Raw genomic sequence first — 24,823 nt, forward strand, 5'->3', positions numbered from 1 at the left:
GGTCAGACTGAGCGTGGCCCATTAGAGAGATTGAAATTAGCCAGTGAGGCTGCAGTGGCAAGTTGGAGGAGAGTGACAGGAGACTGGGAGGTGGTCTGGCCATAGATGTATTCTCAGTGTGGTGGGAAGCCATTAAAAGGTCTTGGGCGGTGAAGTGACACAGTCCAATTGACATTTTGAAAAGATCACTGTGGCTGTCATGGGGGGGTGAAGAGTAGACACAGAGAGACCAGGTGGGAGGCCACTGCAGGAGTTAAAGCGAGAAAGTGAAAGTGACTCAGATGAGGGTCATGGCAGTGAGGAGGGAGAGAATCACATTGTCTTGAGATGTAGATTCTAGTCTGAAATTATCATCAGGTGGGTTGGAAGAGTCCCTGGAAGGCATTCAGTCCAGGCAGGACAATGGTGAGGGGTTTGACCAATGGGGATTTGCCCAGTTGCTGTTTTGAAAAAGAAAGGAACAAATGGAAAATAGAAAGGAGAAATAGGCCTTCCCATGCATTACTTTTTTTTTTTTTTTCCATGCATTGCTTTTATCGCTGGGAAAAGGCCTGGGCTCTGTCCCTGGGCTGCTTTTGGAGATCTGAGCCCTCACACTTAGAGGTGGGTACCACAATCGCCCCATTTTACACATGAGGAAACTAAGACTCCAGGAGGTGGAATAACTTGCTCCAGCTGCCACAAGCCACTCGGATTCCAGAGTCGGTGTGCTTAACCACTGTGCTCTTCTGGCAAAGCCCTTGAGATGTAGGTGCAGGGGAGTAGAGTTCAGGGAGGATAGAGTTTAGTTTGTAAATTATTATTATTTTTTGTATGCATTTCAAAGACTGTACTCCTCATTCCCTTGTTTCTTCATCTTAGGTATTGGGATCCTTTGCGCTTTCTATCCCCAAAGTACTAGTATAGCAGAACTCAGGCCTGGAGGAAATAGTTTCCTCTGAATCAGAAAAGGAAAGGCTCTTAAGGGAGTGGCATGGTTTTTAGCTGGGGCTTTGACAAAGGAGATACAATTCTTGCTGTTGTTTTCTGAAGATACGAGAAGCAAATCGAATGAGCACCAAATATGGAAGCTGATTCTCTTTTCAGAGATATAGTTACAGCCAGAAGAGAGACTTCCTAACTTTGCTGAAAGACTCCCTGTGCAGGCGTATATTTCTGGGTCCTGAAAATGAAGTTCAGTGTTTGTTTCTCTCTAGCAGCTCTCTAAATTTAGGCTCTATGATTCACTAAGTCGAATGAGTCTGTGTGTATGTTTGTGTGTGTGTGTGCGTGCTTGTGTAAGCGAGAGGGAGAAAAGTGCATATTTTATTTGTGGTGCAAGGCAATGTATAATGCTTGGATAACTCCCTCACCTCCTTGACTGATCAAATACGTGCTTTTATAGTGTGCCCTTGGGTATAGACTGGCCAGTGGACCCATTTCTTATTTGCAAACAAGTCTCAGATGGATAGTTTTCCATTGACCATGGGTAGTTTTCAAAAACCCTAATTTTTCACTTTTTAGAAGCATCTCAGGTTAAGAAAAAACTGTCAACTTTAAGGTCACACATGGGGTGGGATTTTGATAGTAGGTGCTTTTCTTGCCCACGTCTGCCTTTTCTCTGACCTAATAAAGAGCGTCCATTGCCAGGCTTCTGCCAGGCTTTGGAGCAACTGTCCTAAATGCTTCCAGGAAACTTGCACAGTGACCAGAGCAGGGCACAAAAGCCAGAGGATGTGTGGATCTCTATTTTCTTTTATCTTGCCTCTTTGTCTCGATTATTGTGTTGTACTTTTATTCTTACATTCTGAACATGGTTCAAAAGCAAACAGTTATAGTTTTAGGATTTGGGGAAGGTTGTGGTTGAAGGAAACGTCTCCCATAAAAGAGGAAGGAGAAGAAAAAGGAATCCATTTAATACAAAATGACTGGAGGGGGAGAAATCACTCATACCTCATTATTGACGCGTTCCACACAATTAGTGTGATCTTGAGGGAAGAGTGTTTAAGCCACCCACAACCCTGAATATTCTCATTGGGTAGATGTAATAATAATGCATTTCACAGTGAACTCTTCCAATCCTGCGGGCAGTGATGGGAAGACCCCATCTTAGGGCTGTCAGTCCTCACTCTGTGGGAGTCCCTCTCCCTCCCTCCTTTGTGCAGGGAGAGGTTAAGCCTGGCCATTAACCCATAGGTGACCCAAATAGAACGTTCTGTCTCAGGGATCCGTTGATTGCCAGGTGTGGCTTTGTGGTAATTCTAGCATTTGCAACCCAGCAATTTGAACCTTCTGTCTGCCTAAATGATGATTTTACATGGTAATGGTTGTACTAAATCCTCTTGCTTTTGCTCCATAGCCGCTGTTGTGACAAGAAAAGCTGTGGCAACCGAAATGAGACTCCCTCAGATCCAGTGATAATTGACAGGTAGGGACCGCTCTACTTTCTCTCGGTTCTTTTTCCTCATTATAATGAAACACCTGTCTTGCGTGGCTCATGGGTGAGGGTTAGGAAGGCATGTGGCCGAAATTTGCCTGTTGGTCATGACTTCAGCTGCGCCGAGCTATTGCGATTCCTGGGAAAGCCATATGGGATGTTCTTTGGAGGCCTGTTTTCTTGGATTGCTCCAGTTTTGTGTCTGATTCACGCTCCTAAAGGCATATTTTCTTCTTTCTTGCCTTTCTGTGGCTCAATCCTCACGCTGTGCCAGGAAGCTTCAGAAATAAAATAATAATAGTTTGTGATTTATGAAATGTGGTTGGGTGCTTATAAATATTTAACTTTTATTTGAAAAATGTTTGAATCATTATCACTTTTAGCTACAGTAGTTCTGTTGGACGCAATCCATCTACACTTTAAGGTTTTATTTATGCATAAAAGCAGTTTTAAAGAGATCTGTGAACCAAGATTTTCTACAGTAATTTCCCGTGTTTGATTGTAGCTCACGCTGCCTTGTAGTTGATTAATTTATCCTGCTTGTCTTAATTATTGTGTTTTTAAACAGATCCATATTACTAATCTGACATGACCAAGTAAATCACTGTAGAACAATAAATCTGTTTTAGTTGTTCGGCGCAATTTTGAGTCAGTGTGTGCACAGATTATGCAAAGTTGCATTCCAAATATTCGTTTTATATTTTAATCATTGAAATTCATTGTATGGAAACATGTATGGTAAACCATTTGTTACATAGCATTACTCATTGGGAGTTAAATGGCCTGGAAGGTTTATAGATACTGTCAGTTGTCAGCTAGGACAAGAGCTAGCACCCTCCGTTAGCTGGAAGAGTGTTGCAGGTAAGACTGACTGATCCCTCATTGAGGAAATCAACAGCTGAACAAAAGTCCCTTTTGGGGTTTGGTAATAATGATTTTTGACACCTTCCCCCTGCCCCGCCCACCCATCTGTCTTTCCAATTCTTTACCTTTTGGAGGCTTGCTCTGTCATTTTTCAGTTGACTGAAAAAGTGTTTGCTTTACTGTAATTTGTGACAAAACATCGGTTGTTGATTTTGACTTACGTGATTCTTCAGGCTTAAACCCAATTTTGATTGCCAAGTAGCTTTATAAAACTTACATTTCAATCAGATATTTTACCTAAATATCTTTCACTAATACTCACCAAAGACATATATCTTTGCTTGATAAGTGAGGATTAATATCTTTGATTCAAAGTTAAAAACATCAACGGTTTAGTGTGTAATGAAGTTGTGTGCTGCCTATAGAATTAGCATAGCATGTTTATCTACAAAAGCAGACATGCCATTATGTAATTTCTTTTTTCTGCAATGGCAGATAAATCTTCAAATGAATAAGATAAAAAATAAATATAACCTTTGTTGTTTGTTTCACTTAAATACCTCTCTTCAAAATGCCATTTGTTATTTTAAGCAGATTTTACTCTTCTATCAAAAAGAAAGTGTTCTGATCAAAGGACCAGCCCAAATATTCCCCCAAACTTTGAAACTATCAACATTCGGTTCTGCCACACAGTTTCTTTTGGTTCAGATGATAAGAACCTTACTTTGCCACCCGCAATGAAAACACTTTTTTTTTGCTTTTGAATGGGTTAAGCTTTTAAGTTCTTCGTTTGGTTTTAAGCCGTGACTCTGATATAGAAGGTTGATATGACTGTGGTTTGAATAACATTTGATTTTGACCTGTTTCTGTGGGTTGCGATGGCATAAGAAACTTGACTCAGCAGCGCTGTAATTAGCCCGGCCCGTGTTTTTGAAACAGGATTGTGTTACCTGGATTGCATTAGTGTGGCTTCTATTGTTGCCGCCTTGCATCTGTCCCAGTAGGGTACTTAAAACCTTTTCTTGGCTGGGGTAGTTCAAACAATTTAGGCAAAATAAGTATGCACTTTATACTGTCGGTGGCTTTAGAGATATTACTCATGACATTTATCCTTTTCATTTTTTCTTTTTTGGTTTGACAAAGTAGAAAACGGTGTTAGCCAATCTTGGTCTCTTAAGAGAGGGATACTTGAAAAACGGCTGAAACCCAGGGTATCTGCATGAGTCCCAACATATGTTTATTTGCTGGCTGTTGCCACTGTCTCCCGTGAACCGTCTTTTCAAGCAGTGATGCCAGCTGATATGCACAAACCCATTTAGCTATTTTTATTTGCATCTGAGTTTTCAGAATTTATTTGTCCTTCAGTCTGCCAAAGGTTTTAAAAGCTCCAGTCCTGTCTGTGCTGATATGTGAAACTTCCATTTTTAACAACAAGCGAAGAGAATAACAACAGGAAAAGAACTTACACAGGGAAGGGCAAAATAGAAAAGATTTTTCAATTCCATAAAATTGCTGCAAAGGGAAAAAAAATGATGACAACCGTGTTTGAATTTCATACTTTCCAATTTGATTCTGTATTACCGATTGCATAATATCTGTGTTACGTGCTTAGGGTTTGATTTGCTTTCAGATTTATGGATGCGAATCCCTGCATATTTTGTAAAAATAGGTTATGGGGCCTGCATTCAGTAGCAATAGTAACTGTTTTTACAAGATGCATACGATGTGCAATTATAGAGCTGAGGGTACAGGCAATCCTTGTGTTAGGATTTAGCATAGGTTTAACACGCAGTCACCTTTTGGGCACCAATAATTTTTAGTTCCCTTTGCTTGTCCTTCGGGTTTTGGAAGAACAGTGCTATTTTTATCAGTCAAAAGACTTTTAGCAGTGGTTATTCAGGAAAACTATTTATAGGATTGATAGAAGAGGCTTTCTGGTCATACGGCAATGGTACAGGGTAAGCTATTTCTGTGTTAAATTTTGGCTGTATTTTTTGCTGCCGGTGATTTGGGGACATCAGGTCGGCATACTCTATCAAAAAAGTGAAATTAACAAAATCAGCATTTATATACTGTGATTTAGAAAATGTGTTTCTACTTTCTTCTTTTATATTAGCGTGCGACAAAGTAAGAAAAATATGACCCCAACTCTTTTTACGATTGTGACAATTTGTCAAGTCACTTCAAACGAGTTTGGAGGAAAATTTCTCTAAATGTACAAAGTGGGCATCTGGAGTTGACTGCCAGGTTGTATTTCTGCCTAATGCCAAATGGCTTGATTGAGAATTATAAAAATCCAGGCTGTGCCCAATGATCTAGATATCTGGGCTGTGTAGACATGGGAAAAGTCAAATGTGTTATGTTTAATACCTGATGACCAGGAACTAATAACAGCAAATTTCATTATCGTTGAGGTAAAGGGCTATGTGTGGTAATTATTGTTAAAGTAAAAAGCAAAAAATGACTTGCAGTTATTGGATTAAGGTGGAGATTGATTTAACGTATTCGCGTAGCAACTCATATTTGAATTTAAAAGGTTTGCAATAAAATTCATGTTTAGAAATTGAATAAATTGTAGTTTTATTAAAACATTGGATATCCTTGTGTCCTAACCTTTTTCATAGGAGTTATCTTAGTTCAATAAATAAAACCTCATTAGGCTATTCCCATTTCAACGAGTTTATTAAATTTTGCAGGAGTAATTAGCATAAGCTGGGCTAATTTTTCTGGAAGACTAATGAGGGAGGTTCTTAATTAGGTTTACTTTGTAAGAATCAGAAAAGATGATAATGACAAAAGTCACATAGGGTAGTCTGAATTGGGAACCCAGTTTTTCTGAATTCATAAAAAAACTTCCATTTTCTATGTGGAAACTTATTTATAAATGCTTGAACTGAATATATTAAGTGTGCATACTGTTATTCCTTATCTAGTTAGTTAGGATTACTGTGCGTTCTAGATTTGCTTCACAAAACTCTTTATTTTCCTTTGAGCAATGACATGGATGAATACAGATGGTCTTAACAAAAACATTTCTTTCTCCGAAGTATGCTATAGGATTCCTTTCACATAGAGCCCTAAAGTTTCCGGCCAGATTTGTGTCACTTACTTCCAGTAGGGCAGGACAGGGGATGGCTCAATACTTGTTTGTTTGTTTGTTTGTTTTTTTCAATTTAAGATCAGTGTGATTGATGAAATAATTGGATCACTAAATAAAGGGAGAAAATAAGAGCCCAATTCTTCATTTCTTTGTGCTGTGGATCATGAGAATTGACAAGTGGACTGTTTTCTTTTAATAGATAGAAATAATAAAGGATGAAATTCCTCCTCAAATTATCTTCTCCTGTCTTGTGTGAATTTAGACATAGTCCTTTCGGGATATAATGTGGCCTGAGTAACTGGAGAGTTTTGGATCCCTCACGGCCAATATTAAAAACATGGATTTTTAAAGCCTGCCAACTAATATCCTTGTAAAGATTTTGGGTTTGCTTAGTGCAGCTTTAACAGATTTGTCTTTCTTTTCCATTTATAGGAATCTCTGTATCTACATTTGAGATGTAAGCCCTGACATGCAACATTTTAAAAAAAATACATGAGTTTTGTAACATGAAGAATTTAGCCTGTTCGGAATTAGCTCTTTAGGCCACACTTACCCAAGGGTCTCCTAAAAAGAAAAAAAGAGTGTATATTTGTTTTTTTCTGGGATTTTCTAAAGATCTTTCACAACTCGATCACTTTCACCTAGGTGACACTAAATGTGTTTTCTTTACGATTGTTGCCTGAAATAGAATGTTCAGGAGTGAAAATATTGGAATGGCCATTTTACCTGTTGAATTACGTCCGGGTTGTTCAGAGAAACAATTTTATTTAAGATCCATTCTTCATCTAAGAGGTTTAAATGCTGTACTAGGACTTTTCAGAAAAGCGCAGTGTTGTCTTATCACCAAGCTAAGTTCTTGATTAAATCGATCCTGATGTGTTTATGTAACATATATATTCATTTGTATAATAGGAAAACAATAGTAAAACTTTACAATTAGAATATAATTGAGGTTTTTTTTAAACATTGAGCAGGGTGGGCTATATTCTAATTCCTATATCTACAATCCTAAAATGGTGAAGGCATCAGGTTCCCTCGACAGTAAATGATTTCCCTGTCCTTTATAATCAAACTTAAATCTAAAAATTCACTAAACGTTTTTCCTTTATTTTCTGTAAAAAAAGTCCTCAACTAACATGAACATAAACATACTTTTATTAAAGTTGCAGATGAGGCTTTTAGTCAGAGTTTCATGGCTTTATTTCATTGACCTTTCAACTCATTATTTTGGTCTTCATCAGTTTTTAGAAGGACCAACCACTAAACATAATCACTCTGTAAGGTGCACAGACAGCTATCTGGGGCTCAAGGAACCAGAGGTATGAATGCATTTCTCAGATTTCTGATATGACTTTTATATTGCCTGATTTCCTAACTTTGAATGCTCCATTAAAATAAAAGGAGGAGGAATTCACCCTTTAAAATTGCCGCAGGCAGGATAATTGCTGTCCTCTTGGTTGGTTTGAGAGGTTTGTGTTTTTCCAAAAGTGGAAAGGCAGCGCTGACCCTGAGTGTGAATTTATGGTTGTTTATTAATCCTACCGTATTTAAACATTTGTTTCCTCAGTGGGAATTCATATGTGATTATTAGCGATGAGACTTATGTGAGAGACTATCATTCTAAATTTTATCACATATCAGATAATACCGTTCTGAATATGAGATGAGCCTGTATACTTGTGTGTAGTTTGCTACCGTGATAAGACAATAATGAATACAAAAAAAAAAAGAACATAACGAATACAATCAGCTAATAGCAGTCTATATTCCATTTGCTATCAGCTCTTCCCAAATACACAACCAGAATACATTCAAATGGACTGCAAATATGCTGACAATATATCATAATGCATAGTATTTTTACATGGTATAATACTACTGCAGACACCGTATAATGAACAACAGTGGTTTTCCTGTAAAGGAAATAATGGCAGCAACTTCCAAGAAATGTATTTAACGGAGCTTCAGAGAATCAGCAGTGCATATGTGTAACTGGCCTGGGTGTCAGCCCACGGTGTGGGTTTTAAATCCCATGTCATCATAACTTTGTTTTTGTAACAGTTCTGGAAAAATACAGAAAAGCAGTACAAACTCCTCTGTGTGTGATCTAACAACTTTGCACAGTTTGTGATGAGAATATATCATTATATTAAATATGCTTTTACTTTTCTAAAATAAATTGCTTAGAATGGGGAAAAAAACCCAAATCCCTCCCCAAATGCAACTCTCCATTGATAAATTTTACTTGTTTTTCCTTACTGCAGGCACCTGACCAAACTCTTTAATAAAAATTGACCAGATTTTAAAAACTCTGTTTAGAGGCCCATGCATATAAAGAGATGGCATTTTGGTCTTTTTAATTTGCATCAGGTATTATCTGAAATAGACCATTAATTTTTCCTTCTCTCTCCTCCCACCATCTCATCCCTCCCTTTACAAACCGTGTAATTGTATACCATCCTGGACAATATAAAAGTGACCTAAATACTCCAATTGCAATCAGTGAAATATGGTGAACAGTACAGGTTTGTCTTTGGTTGCTTGCTGCCTTTAAAGGTGTGTGTAGATGGAGATAAATCTCCCTCGCAAACTCTTTCTCCAGTTACAAGCTTTTGTCCAGAGGTAAATGAAGGTTTTAACGTTACAGTACTTATTGTAATAGAATTTTAATTGCCTTAACCCTGCTAATGTGTGAAGCTGAGTGTGTGTGTGTGTGTGTGTGTGTGTGTGTGTGTATTCTTCATGAGGAGGGGAATCAAGCCCCCAAAAAACCCTGCATATTTTTCATGGGGGGAGAGGGGGTCACATATGGTAAATGATGCAAACTAAATGAAACTGGTTCTGGGGAAGAGAATGCCATTGGTGTTTCATCCATGTAATGTATATTCCACTTTCAGTGGGAACAGAGTGATCCTCAGTGTGCTTTGGGGATTTTTATTTTTGAAGGTGAAGTGCTTGGTTCCAGGTCCAAACTTGCCTCCAAACCCTACTTGGAAAGATGTAACTAGACAAGCTGACAAATTATATAGCTTGATCCCACACAATAACCTCTAAAATGGCACTCGGTAACTATACCATCCTGCTAACTGTTTGAGGCACAATAGTTTTGTAATATAATATAAAGTAATAGTGTTAGCCAACACATCTTTAATAAGATATTGTTCGTGCCTTTGCCATATGCTACAGAGCAGCCTCTCACTCGGTGGGCCTTTTGATTCCTCTCAATAAGATTATTTCAAATACTCTAATCCTGAATCATTGACATGAATACAAAAGCCTAGTGACATCTAATAGATGCCTCTTAGCTTTGCTTTTCCTCTTGTTCCTTTCCTTTTTCTTCTCTTTTTACCTGACAAAAAGCTTATAGACACTTGGGCTCTGTCTCTCAGTAGCAGCATGGGGGGGGGGGCTCCTCATGAGATATAAAGGAGGAAAAAGGACTGACAGAGGCCCGATAAGCTACAGAGTGAAGGGCCATAGATTAAAAGTAAATGCCAGTAAATCCTACCCTGTACACTTAACTTGTCCTTTTATTGTTTTCTTTAACACTTTCCATGCCAGGAGAGGGAAAAAAGAGACAATAATAATCTCATTGCACGTGTCCATTTTTAATCTGGACACGGTCACTATACGTATTGTATAGTGTTTTGGCAAGATTCTCAAATTTTGGTTCATGTCAACGTTATGGTGGTTTAAAAAAATGCCCCTTTAATCAATATCAGGACTCCCTCAAGAACTTTTTTTTTTGCTCATTTGCTGCTTGATTGACCAAATATTGATACTATCTATGTCTGGCGGGGCAGTGGGTGAGTAGGTCAGAAGAGCCCTTCTGTAGGGTATGAACACTCATGACATGGCATTTCCAGGTTGAAGTAACTTTTTCTTTTCTTTTTATTTCTTTTTATTTTATTCATTTATTTAATTTTTGGCTGCATTGGGCCTTCGCTGCTGCACGCGGGTTTTCTCTAATTGCTGAGAGCAGGGGCTACTCTTTGTTGCGGTGTGCGGGCTTCTCATTGCGGTGGCTTCTCTTGTTGCGGAGCACGGACTCTAGGCGTGCAGGCTTAGTAGTTGTGGCTCGCGGGCTCTAGAACGCAGGCTCAGTAGTTGTGGCGCACGGGCTTAGTTGCTCCATGGCATGCGGGATCTTCCCGGACCAGGGCTCGACCCTGTGTCCCCTGCGTTGGCAGGAGGATGCTTAACCACTGTGCCACCAGGGAAGCCCTTTCTTTTCTTTTTTAATCAATGAATTGGAAATGATCAAAGTGAAAGATCAGGATATCTTGTTCCGTGATGGTAGCTGATGCTTTTCTGTGTGACCTTGCTCCCTGCTGTGCCCTAAGCGTTGCCTGCGCTGGACGGTGCCTTCTACACAGGCTGGAGGTGAGACTGAGGCAGCAGAGTGCAGGCAGAAAACTTGGCTAATAGTCAGAGGTTGTTTGCCCTCCACCTTCCTAAAGCAACCATGATTTGACTAAAGCTTTTTCTTTTTTTTTTTTTTTTCTGTCGAAAGGTCAGACTATCATGCTACTTGCAATTTATTTATCATTGTTCAATAGAACAATAACTTCCCCCTATTTTGAATATGCTTTCCATTCATTAGTATTCTGATCTGTTAGTAGTATCTTAAGGCATCATTTCTGATAGTCTTGGATGCACTATTGGTTGAAGTCCCCTCACAAAAGGAAAAGTTAGTTTGAAGAACCGTGGACCTGTGTCAGGTTTGGTTCCTCTCACATGTACACACACAGACACACACACACACACACACAGACACACACACACACGTTACAAAGACAAAAACAAAGATGAAAAATGAGATGTCTCTTTTATTTATTAGGAAGTTTTTTAGAAAAGAAAGTTGGTTAAGAGTTATCTTTGAAGCTATTATAATGTTGAAAACTTGTGTTTCGCTACACGGTCTTTTTTTCTTAAAGCTACATTCTAATCTCAGGTGTATGGCGTACATCTCAGAATATCTTTCAAAAAATTGAGTACTTCTTTCTGTGGTTATAGGAGTGGGAATGTCCTCTTCTGGCCATACTGCATGTTTTCTTGAAGACCAGCATCTGAATCCTGGCCTATGAGCACCTTAAAACAAAAGAAACAAAACGCCTGACCATTGCGAATTTAATAGTAACTTACATCCGAATGGAACTTGCAAAGTTATTGGTGGCCTTTAGGGTGTAGTATTTCAGAGAGTTCTCTTCACAAAAATGTTAGGGCACAAATTAACTCCATTTTACATATATGTAAACTGAGGCACACAGCTGAAGGAACTCTATTAGTGACAAAGCAAGTGATTAGAATATCGGTGTCCTAGCTCTCAGCCTGATCTTTTTCCTTTTCAATTGCGCAGCTGAAATAAAATACTGTTTTCAGTATCTCATGTAGCCTCATTTATTTTTCTTGGAATCCACATTTCATCCTTTCCATGAATTAATCTAAACCTTTTTACCTAAACAGTTTTCTAGTATATCTGGCACTTAACTTCTGGGATTAAAAATAATAGTAATAATATAACATAAATTGTTGTACTCATTGCTAGAGCAATATTTGAGTTCTTGTGTCCTCATTTAATTTGATGAGTAAACCATTGTGTGTTTCACTAGGGGAGAAAACAGGCACTAATCCAAAGAGAAAACTGGAAAAAGGCAGAGTATAATGGAAAAGGCCTAGAATTTGGAGTCCATTGGCAGAAAATCAAATTCCTCCATCATTAATTCCCAATACCTGAGCTACATGGGGTTCAATTTTTTTCATCTTTGAAATGGGAAAATCATCTCAATTTTGAAGAATTGTGTGGGTTAAAATACCTAGCACAGAGTTCGGCATATATTAGGTGCTTGAAATCAGGCAGCTCTTGCAATCTGAATATAATATATTCCATGTGGATTGTTATTCTTAATGTGATGATTGCCATGGTACTTTCTAATAAGCAAAATTACCTTGCTGAAGTTTATCATGGTGACTCAGTCCTCTTGGTGAGGAGTTACTCATTTTTTTTTCTTTCCACAAATATTAATTTAGCGTCTACTATATGCCATGCACTGTCTTCAGGGTTGGGGATAAAACAGTGAATAAGACACACATGGTTCCTGCCCTCATGGAGCTTTTAGTGCCTCAGAGTTGAAAAAAAGAAAATTGGAATAGTAAGTGTAGAAAAGATATATTGATTTTTTAAAATAAAATAGGAGAATGTTATTTCAGATAGATACAGATCATGGTGCAGAGGAAAAATATCCCTGGGTTCAAAGTTGCCTGTTAGCTCTTACTCAGTGGTATTGAACTTGGGCAAACTCCGTGGTTTTATTGCACTCCTCTGAGGCAGTCTACACATTGGTTAAGACCACAGGCTGTGGAGTCAGACTGCCTGGGATCAAATCAGACTGCTCTGCCAGTGATAACTTCGGGCTGCGGTCAGATCACCTCACTTCTTTAAGCACCAGTTTCTTCATCCGTAAGACCAGGATAGGAGTAGTAGTTCCTACTTTATAGGGTTGTGGTGAGGAATAAGTAGATAATGCATGGAGAGCACTTAGCACAATGCCTGGCACATAAATCACATTCAATAGAAGGTGGCTGTTATTTTTTTAAAAATGGGCTGGAATGAAAAGATCTCTAAGATGCTTTCCAGCTATGAAATTCTGATTTGAGTTCCCTCTGGTATTGCTGAGGCTGATAAACTCTTTAGGAGGTAGACTGTAAACCCCAGCGGGCAGTGGTTTGCGTGTATTGGTTGCTGCTGTACCCCAAGCACATTTGCCTCACTGCTGTGTAGCAGGTGCTTAGAGTATGTTTTTGTGAAATGAAAGAATGGAATTAGAAATGGAGTTGTTGAATCTGGTGATCTCATCTCTCTGCCTAAAGACAGGCTTGTTATAACTACACAATAAAGTGAAAAGGCACTGCCATTAAAGAATGATGAGAAACAGAAAATGTAAGATAAAATATTAAATTTGTTACATTTAAAAATGTTAATCTTCACACGATTACCATGCAAATCCTCTCATTGCCTGTTTTAACTGATCAAGTAAATCACAGAGCAGACAAGTGAAAAACCCTGCTGTTGACATTCTCACAAAGCACATTTTCAAGAATATATTCTGTTAACTAGTATGTCTGTTACACACGATAATGTGAATTTAACACACACGCGCGCACACACACACACATACACAGTATCCTTTGCAAGCAAGCAGATTTCAGAGAGTTTGGGGGGAAAGCTTTATTTATGTATAGCAACTTGGTAATCTCCCATTATTATATCAAATGTGAAATTAGTGTTAGGTAACATATGTTTCAGCAGTGCCTTTGTTTTATATGACGTTAGAAGACTTAAGAGTTCACTGTTTTTTCTTTCAGGCAGGTATAATATTGATGTGCTACTCTGGTGATTGAAGGGTTAATGAATCTCCCCCCTCCCTCCAACGGCCCCTCCCCCCGTCCCCCCCCTCAATCCCATCATGTGCCTGGTTGACTCTGAAAGAAGGGGCTTGAAGTTGCCCACAGGGCATCCCTTTTCCCAGCCTTCTCCAAGGCCACCTGGGCAGATGGGAGCTTGCCTCCTGTCCTTAGGACACAAAATCCAATCAGGCGCTGTGTCTGCTGGTCTCCCTGACCTGTGTGCGAGCTGGGAAGAGGGGGAAGAAGCAGAGGCCATTCACTGTTTGATAGGCTGCATCTTTGTGGCTTTGGGGGCTCCTGCGCATTCTTGAGGAAGGAAGTTCTCCCTTATTTTCAAGATAAGGTGTCATTCATGAGAGCAATGTGCTGAACTAATCAGGTTAATTGGGAGGCCCCGGATTGTCCTTATTGAGCCCCTCTCTTCTTCCTGTTAAAGGCAGATAGTGCAGACAGATAGATTACACATATTTTAGTTTTCCTCAAGCCCATGAAATCTGTAGGCGTTCGGGGAACGTAGCTTCAGTCGAGTGTCATTCAGGCTATCAGACTGTCGGAGCATGGGTTCTTACAGAGCAGCACAGTATTAAAACAAAACACAAAAAATAAGCTCTTCAAAGGGCTGATATCTTTTTTGTTTTCTCTTAATGTTGAAATAATGTCAATGTTTCAGATCAGCCGGAATGACTATTTGTTCTAGAATCCAGATGGATTCCTCCCCGACTATTTTATTTAAGATTGAAACTTAAAAAAAAAAAAAAAATCTCATCGTGATATGCCATCATTGACAAGGAGTTTCTCCGGCTGTGTTTCGATTCTTCGGTGTCCAAGCCGGACACTGGGGGCTGTGGCCCTGACTAATGGCATCTCAGCCTCCCCTTGGAGCTGCAGCATGGAGAGAAAAGAGAGCTGCTTCCACCGGATTCCGTGAAGGGCGGGGATCCCTCCTCCTCCTTCTCCACTCCAGATGATTTGTCATAGTTTAATTTTAAACACTGTCATTGACTATTCTTTCTTTCAATCCCACCTCTTTCCTCCTTTTTTTTTTTTTTCTTGGAAGTTCCAGGAATGACTTTAATTATCTCCACAATCAAATTCTCATTGCTGCCTCTGTGAAAGTGTGTAGTCATAGATGGCAGGGATTATTTTCTTTAGCACTTGGGGATAGAGAAACCGGTTGTTTCAAAATGAGAACCAGCTGCTTCCACAGAGCCCTATTTAATGGGGAGCCACTTTGTACACAAACCTTCACTCAGGTCGGTCATTACGCCAAGCCCCAAATCAGCAGTGTTTGGTGTATCACCCTTTATTAAATGTCGACCGAGGAGTGATTTAGCCAATAAGATAATAATAATAATAATTTTTAAAAAAACACACCCCATGTCTTTAATTTGCTTCTGCCGAACGAACACTTGGATTTAGAAGGAGCACATCTCAAACTTCCTCCTATGGTAATTATACTGTATACTAGTTTACCACTTCTCATAGATGCTGTGTGTGTGCGTGCATGTGTGTGTGTGTGTGTGTGTGTGTAACTTTAACCCTCTCTAAATCTAGAAAATAAAATTAAGCTCCTCTTTCAACATAATCTTTCACTTGACAAGCACAGTAGATAGATGAAAGGTAGATAGCCAAGTTGTGGGTCCCATTAATAGAACCAATTGGAGGGCAGAGATAACCGCTATTATCAAACATCTTTTATGCCATCCTGTAAAATAACGATGAGGGTGATATACCATTATATATTTTGCTGTCTTTCTAGCTTGTAGAAATTGGTTTGTTGTCATACCATGTTAATCTCTCGCAGCACCAGATTCGATCTGAAATAAGGAAGGTACTTTCACAGTTAACTGTACAAAATACTTTTGAAGCATACAAAGAAGGGGAAAAAAAGCATAAAAGACACGTAAAACCACAGTAGATATTCACTTATGGGAATGATTTGTTTTTGAACCTGGGTTGCATTTTTATAAGATAACCTAAAATTGGGGCTGCAACAATTATTAAATCAGGGTTTGAATGATTAAAAAAAAAAGAGCAGCTTCATAAAGATTTTTAAAAATCTAGTTTAACCAAATTTTGTCTTACAAAAGTGAGAGATTACTTTGCATTATTAATAAAAATATATGGCTACTTAAAAAAATTATAACATGCTTTAAAAAATTTTTACCTTGACATTAACACAATAAAATAATGTGAAAAAAGGACAAAAATTTAGAAATTTATTCTCACAGGGAGTTTGATCTGTAAGCTGAACACTGATATATATGCTTTTACTTGTTTTATTTTTAGGATTTCCATATTGAAACATAGTTTGTGGAAATCTTACCTAATGATTTTTTTATTTCTTTGTTTACCAACTACTTTGATTATGTAATATCCCCTTAGTTCAAACTGTAATTCTATTGTATATTTCCTCTATCTGTATTTCTTAAAAATTCTGTGGGTTTTTTAATATAAAAAACAAATAACTGTTATATTTCCAGTCACTCAAATTTGAACTGAATTTTACTTCCTGTTTCAAAGGTCAGGGCAGGCTGACCTCAACAGCAGTGTGGAGGCTGCTGAATTATTCATATCATTGACTTTGTGTCAGCTTCCACATTTGTGGAGAGGGATGTTTTATTCATTTATCTCATTTAGGGTTCTTCTCTGCACCTGTTTCTACCATTAAGTACCCTGTAATTTGCATTTGATGCTAATTTAGTTTCATATCAGCCTGGTCCCCCCTTGTTAATTTAATTTTCTAAGACCCTTTTCATTACAGTAGAACTGTTTTCCTCTTTAAAGCAAACATCTATACAAGTAATTGTATAAACTGCCTTTTAAATAATATCTTTTAGAAGATTCCATCGTTTAATTCCTTAATTCCTATAATTAGCCATGGTTTGATTAATGTTTCAAAGGGTTAAATTAAAATGCAGAATTACTCAAATGCATGCTTGAATAATTTCTTATATACAGTAGTGTTAGTGTTTCGGTACTCTTCCTGATCATTCTCAGAACAGTACGTCTTAACAGCAGTAATTTTCTTTATTTAGAGTTCTGTTTAGTTTACTAATAGTAGTTTCTTTCAGATCACGGAGTTCTCAACATTTCTTGTGAGGTGTTAGTTTTTTCTTTCATCAAATTGCTGATAGACAGTGGCTTAAAAATGTTCCTGCAACATTAATAATGACATAACCCAGATAATCAGGGTGGAATTAGCTCTGATTCCTTGACATGTCATGGAAGTCTGGTATACTGAATTTCAGGAAACTGTGTTACATTTCATGTCTGTTTCTCCTTTTCCCAAGTCTTTTTATTTCTGTCTGCTGCTCAGAGTAGATTGCCTGGGAATGTCTCAGTTTCCCAGACACGGTAGTTTTAGCAAGCTTTTGTTTGTATCTACAAGTACCCACTGGGCTTCATTTGCCACCTAGATATTGTAGAAATTAGACGTAAGTTGTTTGAGGGGGGCTGACTGAAATGGCGACTACTGTGGTCAGAGTGGCCGTGTTCTTTGAGTGTCCATTGGGGATTTGGAGGTCATATAAGCCAGGTATGCAGCCCCGCCAGTCTGGGAAGAAGAAACTTTACCTCAGCCCTTTCCCTGTAACTGTTTGTAAGGTCCTTGACACAAACATGGCAGTATTCCTTATAGGCTCCCTTAGAGGTGGGAATTTAAAACGGGGTATGAACTATGAAATCAAATTCTAAGGTACACGGAAATGGCAGAGAAGGAAAATTTGTGACAGGGGCCGAGTGTTACTAAGAAATTAGCCCAAGCTCTACAGTGGCCCTTCACGAATCCACTGGGTTGGATTAGTTTTATCTCTTGCTGGTATTCTCCGGGGATGCCAAATGGTGTAGATGCTTTGGGTTCCAGGAGGATTTCAGGTCTATTGAAACTGGAGTTTGAAGGTGGTTTCTCTTGTTCTCTCAGTTATAAATGATTCCGGGGACTCCCACAAACAACTTTGTAATTTGTGGAAAAGTGAAAAGAAATCTCGGTTTTCTAGTAGACAGCTTCACCTGTCTGGTTTCAAGAAGGGCCATGGGTAGACTGTTTCCCAAGGGTCCCCTTCAGTTGGGGACATGTTGTGCGCCACCACTATGAATTTTTTGCATCCTATGGTGTATTAAGCTTGCTTTATGTTCTGCTGATGGGCCTAAAATAACATGAGAATTTGCAGCAATGAAATGCAGGATCTTTATTCATTAGCAAACATGTAGTTACTGACTCCCTTCCCTTTCCCCTGCCCCATTTAGATATCCTTTGTAGTTTGGGCAAGTCTGTGAGCTCCACCAGAAATGTCTCCTTGAGGTTTGATTAAACAGCCGGGTTTAAAAACAATAAGGAATATTTGCAGAGCTCTTAAGATGGCAGGCAAGGTTTTCCGACCCAACTCTGGCTGATGCTGGGAATTCTACTGTTAGAGCCTCATCCTTTTAGCTAAGAGCTTTTGGTCTTTACTAAGACATATATAACTTTGGGAAGGCTAACACTTTAATTCTATCACTCATTTACCTCTCTGAGGGAATGAAAGAAAAATTTTACATGGGTTTGGCTGTTTTCAGTTTACGTTCCTACTCTTTGGCCTACAGCATTTTAGTTCCCATGGCAACCCTGTGAGATAAGCAGGGGGTTTTGTACCCATTTCCTGGAGATGGAGAATGAATAGTTTAGCTTCATCAAGTTAATCAATAAGCTACCCAGGTCTCAAGGGCAGGTCTTCTGAGGAATCCAGGTTGTTGTAGGAAGAGACGAGGTTTCTATCTGAGCTGAATGAACTCTCAGAGATTACAGTCCAGTCCCTTCATTTTACAGATGAGAAAGCTGGGGGCAAGAGAAGCTCAGTAACATTGCCCAGAGATCTAATTAGCCTCAGAGCCAGGACCTTAAGCCAAGTCCCTGGCTCTGATTCCAGTGGCTTTTCTGCTACTACCCTGGGCCATCTGGGTCCTGCTCTGCTCTCCATTTTACCTTGTGGGAGATCAGCCTCAGGGAAGTCTATAAGTTGTATTTTCTGGATTTGGGTCCAAGGAAACCTGTGAGCTCGGTATCTCCAACAAGGCCCAGCGTGACGCACCACACATACAAGAAGCACGTGTTAAATTGTTTCTAAGAAATTATAACAGTCATGGGAAGGAGGAAGCACAGAATATCCCATCATATTATATTATTTATTTTTAAAAAACTCACATATTTCATTCATTTGCAACTGTGCTTGTTCACGCTATGTCATAACACTATGCAAAAATAGCATTTTCTGTTTATATTTCATCAATAGTCATCTTTCAGCAGGAATTTTAGAAAAGTTCTTTCTATTCTAGCTGTCTCATCGTGAGCAGTTGTCTCTATTATCTTTGTCTGGAAGGTACTGACATACATAAATATAGAACTTGGCAATTTTCAAAGTAAGTCCTAATTTAAAAATTATCTTATATTTAAACCTAAACAAATTTAATAAACTGTCCTTTCCAGAAATAATAATAAAGGAAATGCATTGTTATAGAATATAATTCGGAAGAAATCATAGTGAAAGGGGAAAAAAAAGGACATTGAACTTCTCCCTGCTCAAAACTCCCTTTGTGTAGAGTGTTGCATGAGCAGGTTTGTCACACCTTTTGAACTGCCAAGGAGGGGCAGAAGTCTGGGATGTGATACTGAGAGAGACAAGTAGCCCCTGACATAGTCTGAAGCTGAGCTGCCAGAGAGTAATTCCAAAAGGCAAAGGGGGATTCACCTGGTAAGCTGGGGGTGAGGGGTGGGTAATCAGCAGCTTTTGTACTTCTTCAAGATATGGGGGAAAGGAGGAAGCAAAAAATAGCTCAGCCTCTGAATTCTACGCCTATCTGGCCTGCATAAATGATTGGGCTGATTTGGAAGCATTTTAGGTTTTCTGTCTTGGTTCAGCTCTGTGACTGCATGTAGCCAAGAGCTATGTCTTTCTTTCCTGCATCCACTATCTGGTTATTTAGGGTCCATGCCCTAGTTTAAAAAAGATGAAAAACGATATATCTTCTTTTCTTGTTCCCAAATTATCATAAACAAAAAAGCTGGATTTGCTCCCAAATATTTGGACGTTGGAACCCAGAAATAGTATTCCTGCTAAACCTATTAAAAATTGTTTCACTATGGAATGTATTCTTGTTTTCATTCACAGAGGTGATGAGGACAAACACCCATTGATTTCGTTGACCTCAAATAGGAAAAACGAACCAGCATGTTAATTTATTCACTAAATGTTCATGAAGCATCTACTGTCTGACATAAATTGTAGCCCCTTTCCCTGAGTGGGGACTGCCCTAGAGGTACCATGTGACACTTACGGGGCACTCACTTATTAGAGACATTGCATTCAGTGTAGAATCCCTTTCTCTTTTCCAGATCACCACCAGTTCCATTGAATCATTCATCTTTCTCCTGCCACCACCTGGCCCCCTGCCCCACTCCCAGTGTAAGATTTGAAGTAATTCATTATACATCAGATTCAGTGTAGGTTAATGCCCTACTGTGCTAATTTTTGATCTTCAAGATACCCAAATTCAAGAATGTCCTTCTGTTATGAGCCAGCATGCTTTGGTTCTATTATAGGCCTGGTAAGTTAACTCGCTCATGCTGAAGTTGGATTTTTCATTTATGATGAAAATGAGAAGCAACCTGGTATAGAATGCTGAACCAGGACAGAAGAGACCTGGTTTTTAATACTGCCTCTGCTGTTTTTTAGGTATGTGAGCCTCAGCAAGTCTCTTAACTTCTCTGGGTTTCAGTTTTCCCATTTATAGAATGAGAGAATCGGACACTTAGGATCTTTAAGATTCCTTCCCTCTCAATGGTTCTAATCCTCTATACTCCTATAACTCTGGTCACTTCTTATATGTAACATTGAACAGTAGCCTATTATTAAACATTTGCTTGGGCATCACTTACTATACTACAAATAGCAACCTCAGAATTAAACAACCAGCAATGTTCTCAACCAACTTTTATTCCTCCTTTATTACCTTGGTCCAGGTATCAGCTAGGTGATAAGAAGGTAAGGCAGTAAGCACAGCCCACATCTATTGCTAAGATTTATATTAAGGCAGGCGGCTTTGGGGTGAGGTCTTTAGATGATGTACCTTACAAGCCTAATTGAGTTGGTATATTTAAATTTATTGGTAGCGTAACTTGGGCAAGATGGGGAAGGGATCTAGTAAAATGAAAGCTGTGGGCTTGTAAAATGTGAGGCACGTGGACAGACACTTTCATCTACGTGAGATAGTAACCAGCAGAAGCTGCCTATAGGACATCCCAGAGCGGTCTAACCGGATTCTTCTGGTTTAGACTCGGCTTCCAGGTGAAGCCGACTAAATGTTGGTATATGTATGAAGATATATGATGAGTTGCACATAGCACATGCTCATGCAATAATTGTTCATTGTCAGCATATATGTACTTTTGGGGAGGATAATGTCCTTTAAGGCCAAATAACTCTGAGTATCTTTAGAATGAAGCTATGAAATTATATGCTCTGCCAGTATCCTGTGTTTGTATATGAGAATACAGTGGATATCCCTTAAGCTTAAAGAAATCAGAATCTCACAAAATGTCAAAAACAACTTTTTTGGGGTCATTATGTGCAGAGCTAAGAGACTGAGAAACAAACTTTGTTCAGGATAGAAACAAGATTCCATATATCTATAGCTATTTTTAAATGTGAAATTCTTGAATCCTTTCATAGAAACATTGCAATATTTTGACAGAACCTCAAGGAAACAAACTTGTGAGTCCCATGGATAATGACTTCCTGAGAATTCCAGGTACAGAATAGGCCCTCTCAGGCTTTCCTGTTTTTTGTTTGCTTTCCTTCATTTCTTATTTTATGTCTAATAAACCTTTACTTTAAGCAAGATCAATTGTTAAACCAACTACAGAGCTAAAGTATAGAATATTAATTCTATAGTAATGCCCTATAAAAACCAAAAGAAATAAGACTATTAAAAGAAATCCATATGCCTCTGGAATTTTTATTTAAGTTTATATTAACAATAATGACCTTGGTTCCAGGGAATTCAGTAACGATTAATGACCAGCAAGGGGTCACTGGCCCCATGGTGCTTTGGGCCAACAATCCCTTCCAGCATGGACAAGAACCGGTCATTTATCCCAAGGAAGTGCCCCGAGGTGAGGTCCTTATCCTTTGCCATCTGATTATAATTTAACCTCAGCTTTCAAAGGGCCCCGAGGAGCAAAGATACAATGGGTCCTTGCTTTCAGATTTTTAAAGAGTTTATTTTTGCCATGCAATTCATAATTGAGTATCATTGAATGGAGTTGTCAAGAAAGGTTGATAATTATGTTCCTTTCTTTCTGGGGTGTGTGTACTCATTTTCTGTGTCCATATCTGCTGGCTTTTAATGGTGTAGAAAGCATCTGTGTATATTCTTATATTCGTGTGTGTGTGAGAGAGAGAGAGAGAGGGGGAGAGAGGGGGAGAGAGAGGGAGAGAGAAGGAGAGAGCTGTTGAAACACTCAATGAAGTATAAACAGTATAAAATAAAATTTAGGCTACAGGAACCTTCAGTCAAATAAGTTTTATTTGCCGCTTGGCAAGGATGTAGTTCTGTAATATGTAAAATATGAGACTAGAGGCAGAGTAAAATTAGTCTTTTCCTGGGGTACAGATGACCGGAGGCATGGTGACTGGCATTGGCTTTTACATGTTCTATGTGTTATTGTTGCAATTCCTATAATTACTGTTGATGATGGTGATGATAATAGCTAACCCTTATTAAGCTACATATTTGCTAAGTATTCTCTCATTCAGTCCTTACAGTAACTCTATGTTGGGAGTATTTTTATTTCCCCCCATTTTATAGATGAGGAAACTAGGCTTCTGAGAGGTTAAATAACTCGCCCAAGGTCACCATAGCTATTAAGTGGTAGAGCTGGGATGCCAGCCCTGCTGTGTCAGACCCCAAAGATCAGGGTCTTAATCATGACACCATTCTGCCTCTATTTAAAAACTAACATTTCCATTTTCTGAGTGCAGCCTTTAATATATTCATTTAGGCAAATTTCCATCTTTTGCTGGCATAATCACTATTCCTTTTGTTGGTCATTGCTCCCCTGGGCTTCCCTCAAACATGGTCAGAGGTGCCCTGGACTTTTTAAAGATGGAAGAAAGGCCACATGGCCCTGCATAATTTGACCGAGACAGCTGTGCAGTTGGTTGTCTCATTTAAATTACAACCACAGAAAAGATGTGCCAAGCTTCATTGACACAAGGCTAAGGGCAGGAACACAAAACGGTTTCCTGAACCTGTGCTGGGTTACTGCCAAAGGTAAGCAGGCACGCTCAGCAGGGTCTCATGGACCACTGAAGAGGCAGCAAGCTTCACTAAAACAATTATCCCTCCCTGGGCCTTTTCTAAAGGTTTGCAGCTCCAAATTCTCAGGGTAAAGGATCTTCTGGCTCTTAATTCTAGCTTGGAATGGCTGACCCAGGCAGGAACTTGAAGACAATTTGTCTGAGAGTTAGGGAGAAAAACAAAGATATGAGATTTAAAAGGTTGGTGTTGCAAAGTATCATCCTGACAGGCTGTGGCTCAGATTTAGAGAAACCCCAAACTGATTTGCTGAAGGCTGAATGCAGAACCTTGTAACCACAGACCACGGAGGCATTCATGAGACCTGACAAGCCTACTTTTAATACAGAATCTGGTACAAAGTTTCATGTGTGTATTTTTGGTTTTTTTCTGCATCTTTTGGAGTTGAGTCTGATAGTCCAAATGGCATCTTTCATGTGCAGTATTTCCCTCTTTGCTTTGAGATAGTTTAGGAGCTTTCCAGGGCTATGAAGCAATAAATCTATATCTACGGGATATATGATTTCTTCTTTTTTCGGTGGAATTTTTACATAGTATATTTTTCCCTGTTAAATATATATATATATATATATATATATATATATATATATATTTATTTATTTATTTATTTTTGCGATACGCAGGCCTCTCACCGCTGTGGCCCCCTCCCGCTGCGGAGCACAGGCTCCGGACGCGCAGGCCCAGTGGCCATGGCTCACCGGCCCAGCCGCTCCGCGGCATGTGGGATCTTCCCGGACCGGGGCATGAACCCGTGTCCCCTGCATCGGCAGGCGGACTCTCAACCACTGCGCCACCAGGGAAGCCCCACTGTTAAATACTTTTTAACATCAGTTACTTTGTTTTCTTTTTCATCTTTCCAAAACTTCATTCACGGAAGATGCTTCCCAAATCAGATTGGGTTTTATTAAAATGATTATGTCTTTCTGAAACACACATATTAAATCTTCCAGGAAAGTTCATTATAGCGATATAATTTTTTTTCTTTTTGCATGTGAGTGTATTATGGGCCTGAGTGTGTGTGTGCCATGTAGGTTTCTGTACGACAAACATATGTATGTAGTATGGCTTTTCTATTGCAGCTATTGATGACAAAAGAACATATTTTGAGACTGGTGAATTTTTAACTAATTACGATAAAAGGGAGGTGGCAGAGATTACCTTTTTTTCCCCTTATAGAGCAAAGAATTACAACAAAGTGAATGAGGACAAACCGCGTGTGTTGCGCTGCTGGGGGCTGGGCACCTCTGCAAATAGGGGATGGGCTCAAGGGAGGCCTGGGGGAGGGAGCGCGCTGAGCCTTTTCCCCCCTACCCGTGCTCTCAGTGGTGGCATTGTGGGGACTCATGAATTACTTCTTACAGTCGGGGCTCCTTGCTATAAATCCAGCCTGGTGCCGAGAGCGCTGTGGGCAGCGGAGCACAGAGCAGAGGCCTCGGTGTTTGTGTTGTTGTTAGCGACACGTAGCGAGTTCCTCCGAAACGGAAAGGCCCCGGCTCCAGTTTGTCGCCAGTGAAAGCCGAAACATGAGTCGCACATGTGCGGCGGGAGCCGCCGGCCGCCGGGCGCGCAGGGGGAGTGCCACCGCCCACCGGGGTATTTGTTGGAGGGAGAAGTGGAGGGAAGGGTGGGAGCAAAGAAAATAGCTCCGGGGGAACCGGGCAAACGATGCCCTGACCCTTAAC

At 39.5% G+C, this 24,823-nt stretch overlaps 1 protein-coding gene across 3 annotated transcripts in view; it reads left to right on the top strand.

Annotated features, from left to right (window-relative positions):
* LOC149743980 (transcription factor COE1-like) overlaps positions 1-24,823 on the top strand; it is a 389,524-nt gene that overhangs the window by 22,998 nt on the left and 341,703 nt on the right. For all 3 annotated transcript variants that reach the window (XM_089905903.1, XM_089905904.1, XM_089905905.1), the window contains exon 6: positions 2,339-2,407. In XM_089905903.1, coding sequence (XP_089762029.1) covers positions 2,339-2,407 — 69 coding nt within the window. The remainder of the gene's footprint in view (positions 1-2,338; positions 2,408-24,823) is intronic.

This window comes from Delphinapterus leucas, unplaced genomic scaffold (assembly GCF_059928025.1).
Source record: "Delphinapterus leucas isolate spDelLeu-1000000601 "Yukka" unplaced genomic scaffold, BTC_Dleu_Yukka2 spDelLeu_asBTCV2_sq31, whole genome shotgun sequence".
Classification (NCBI taxonomy): domain Eukaryota; kingdom Metazoa; phylum Chordata; class Mammalia; order Artiodactyla; family Monodontidae; genus Delphinapterus; species Delphinapterus leucas.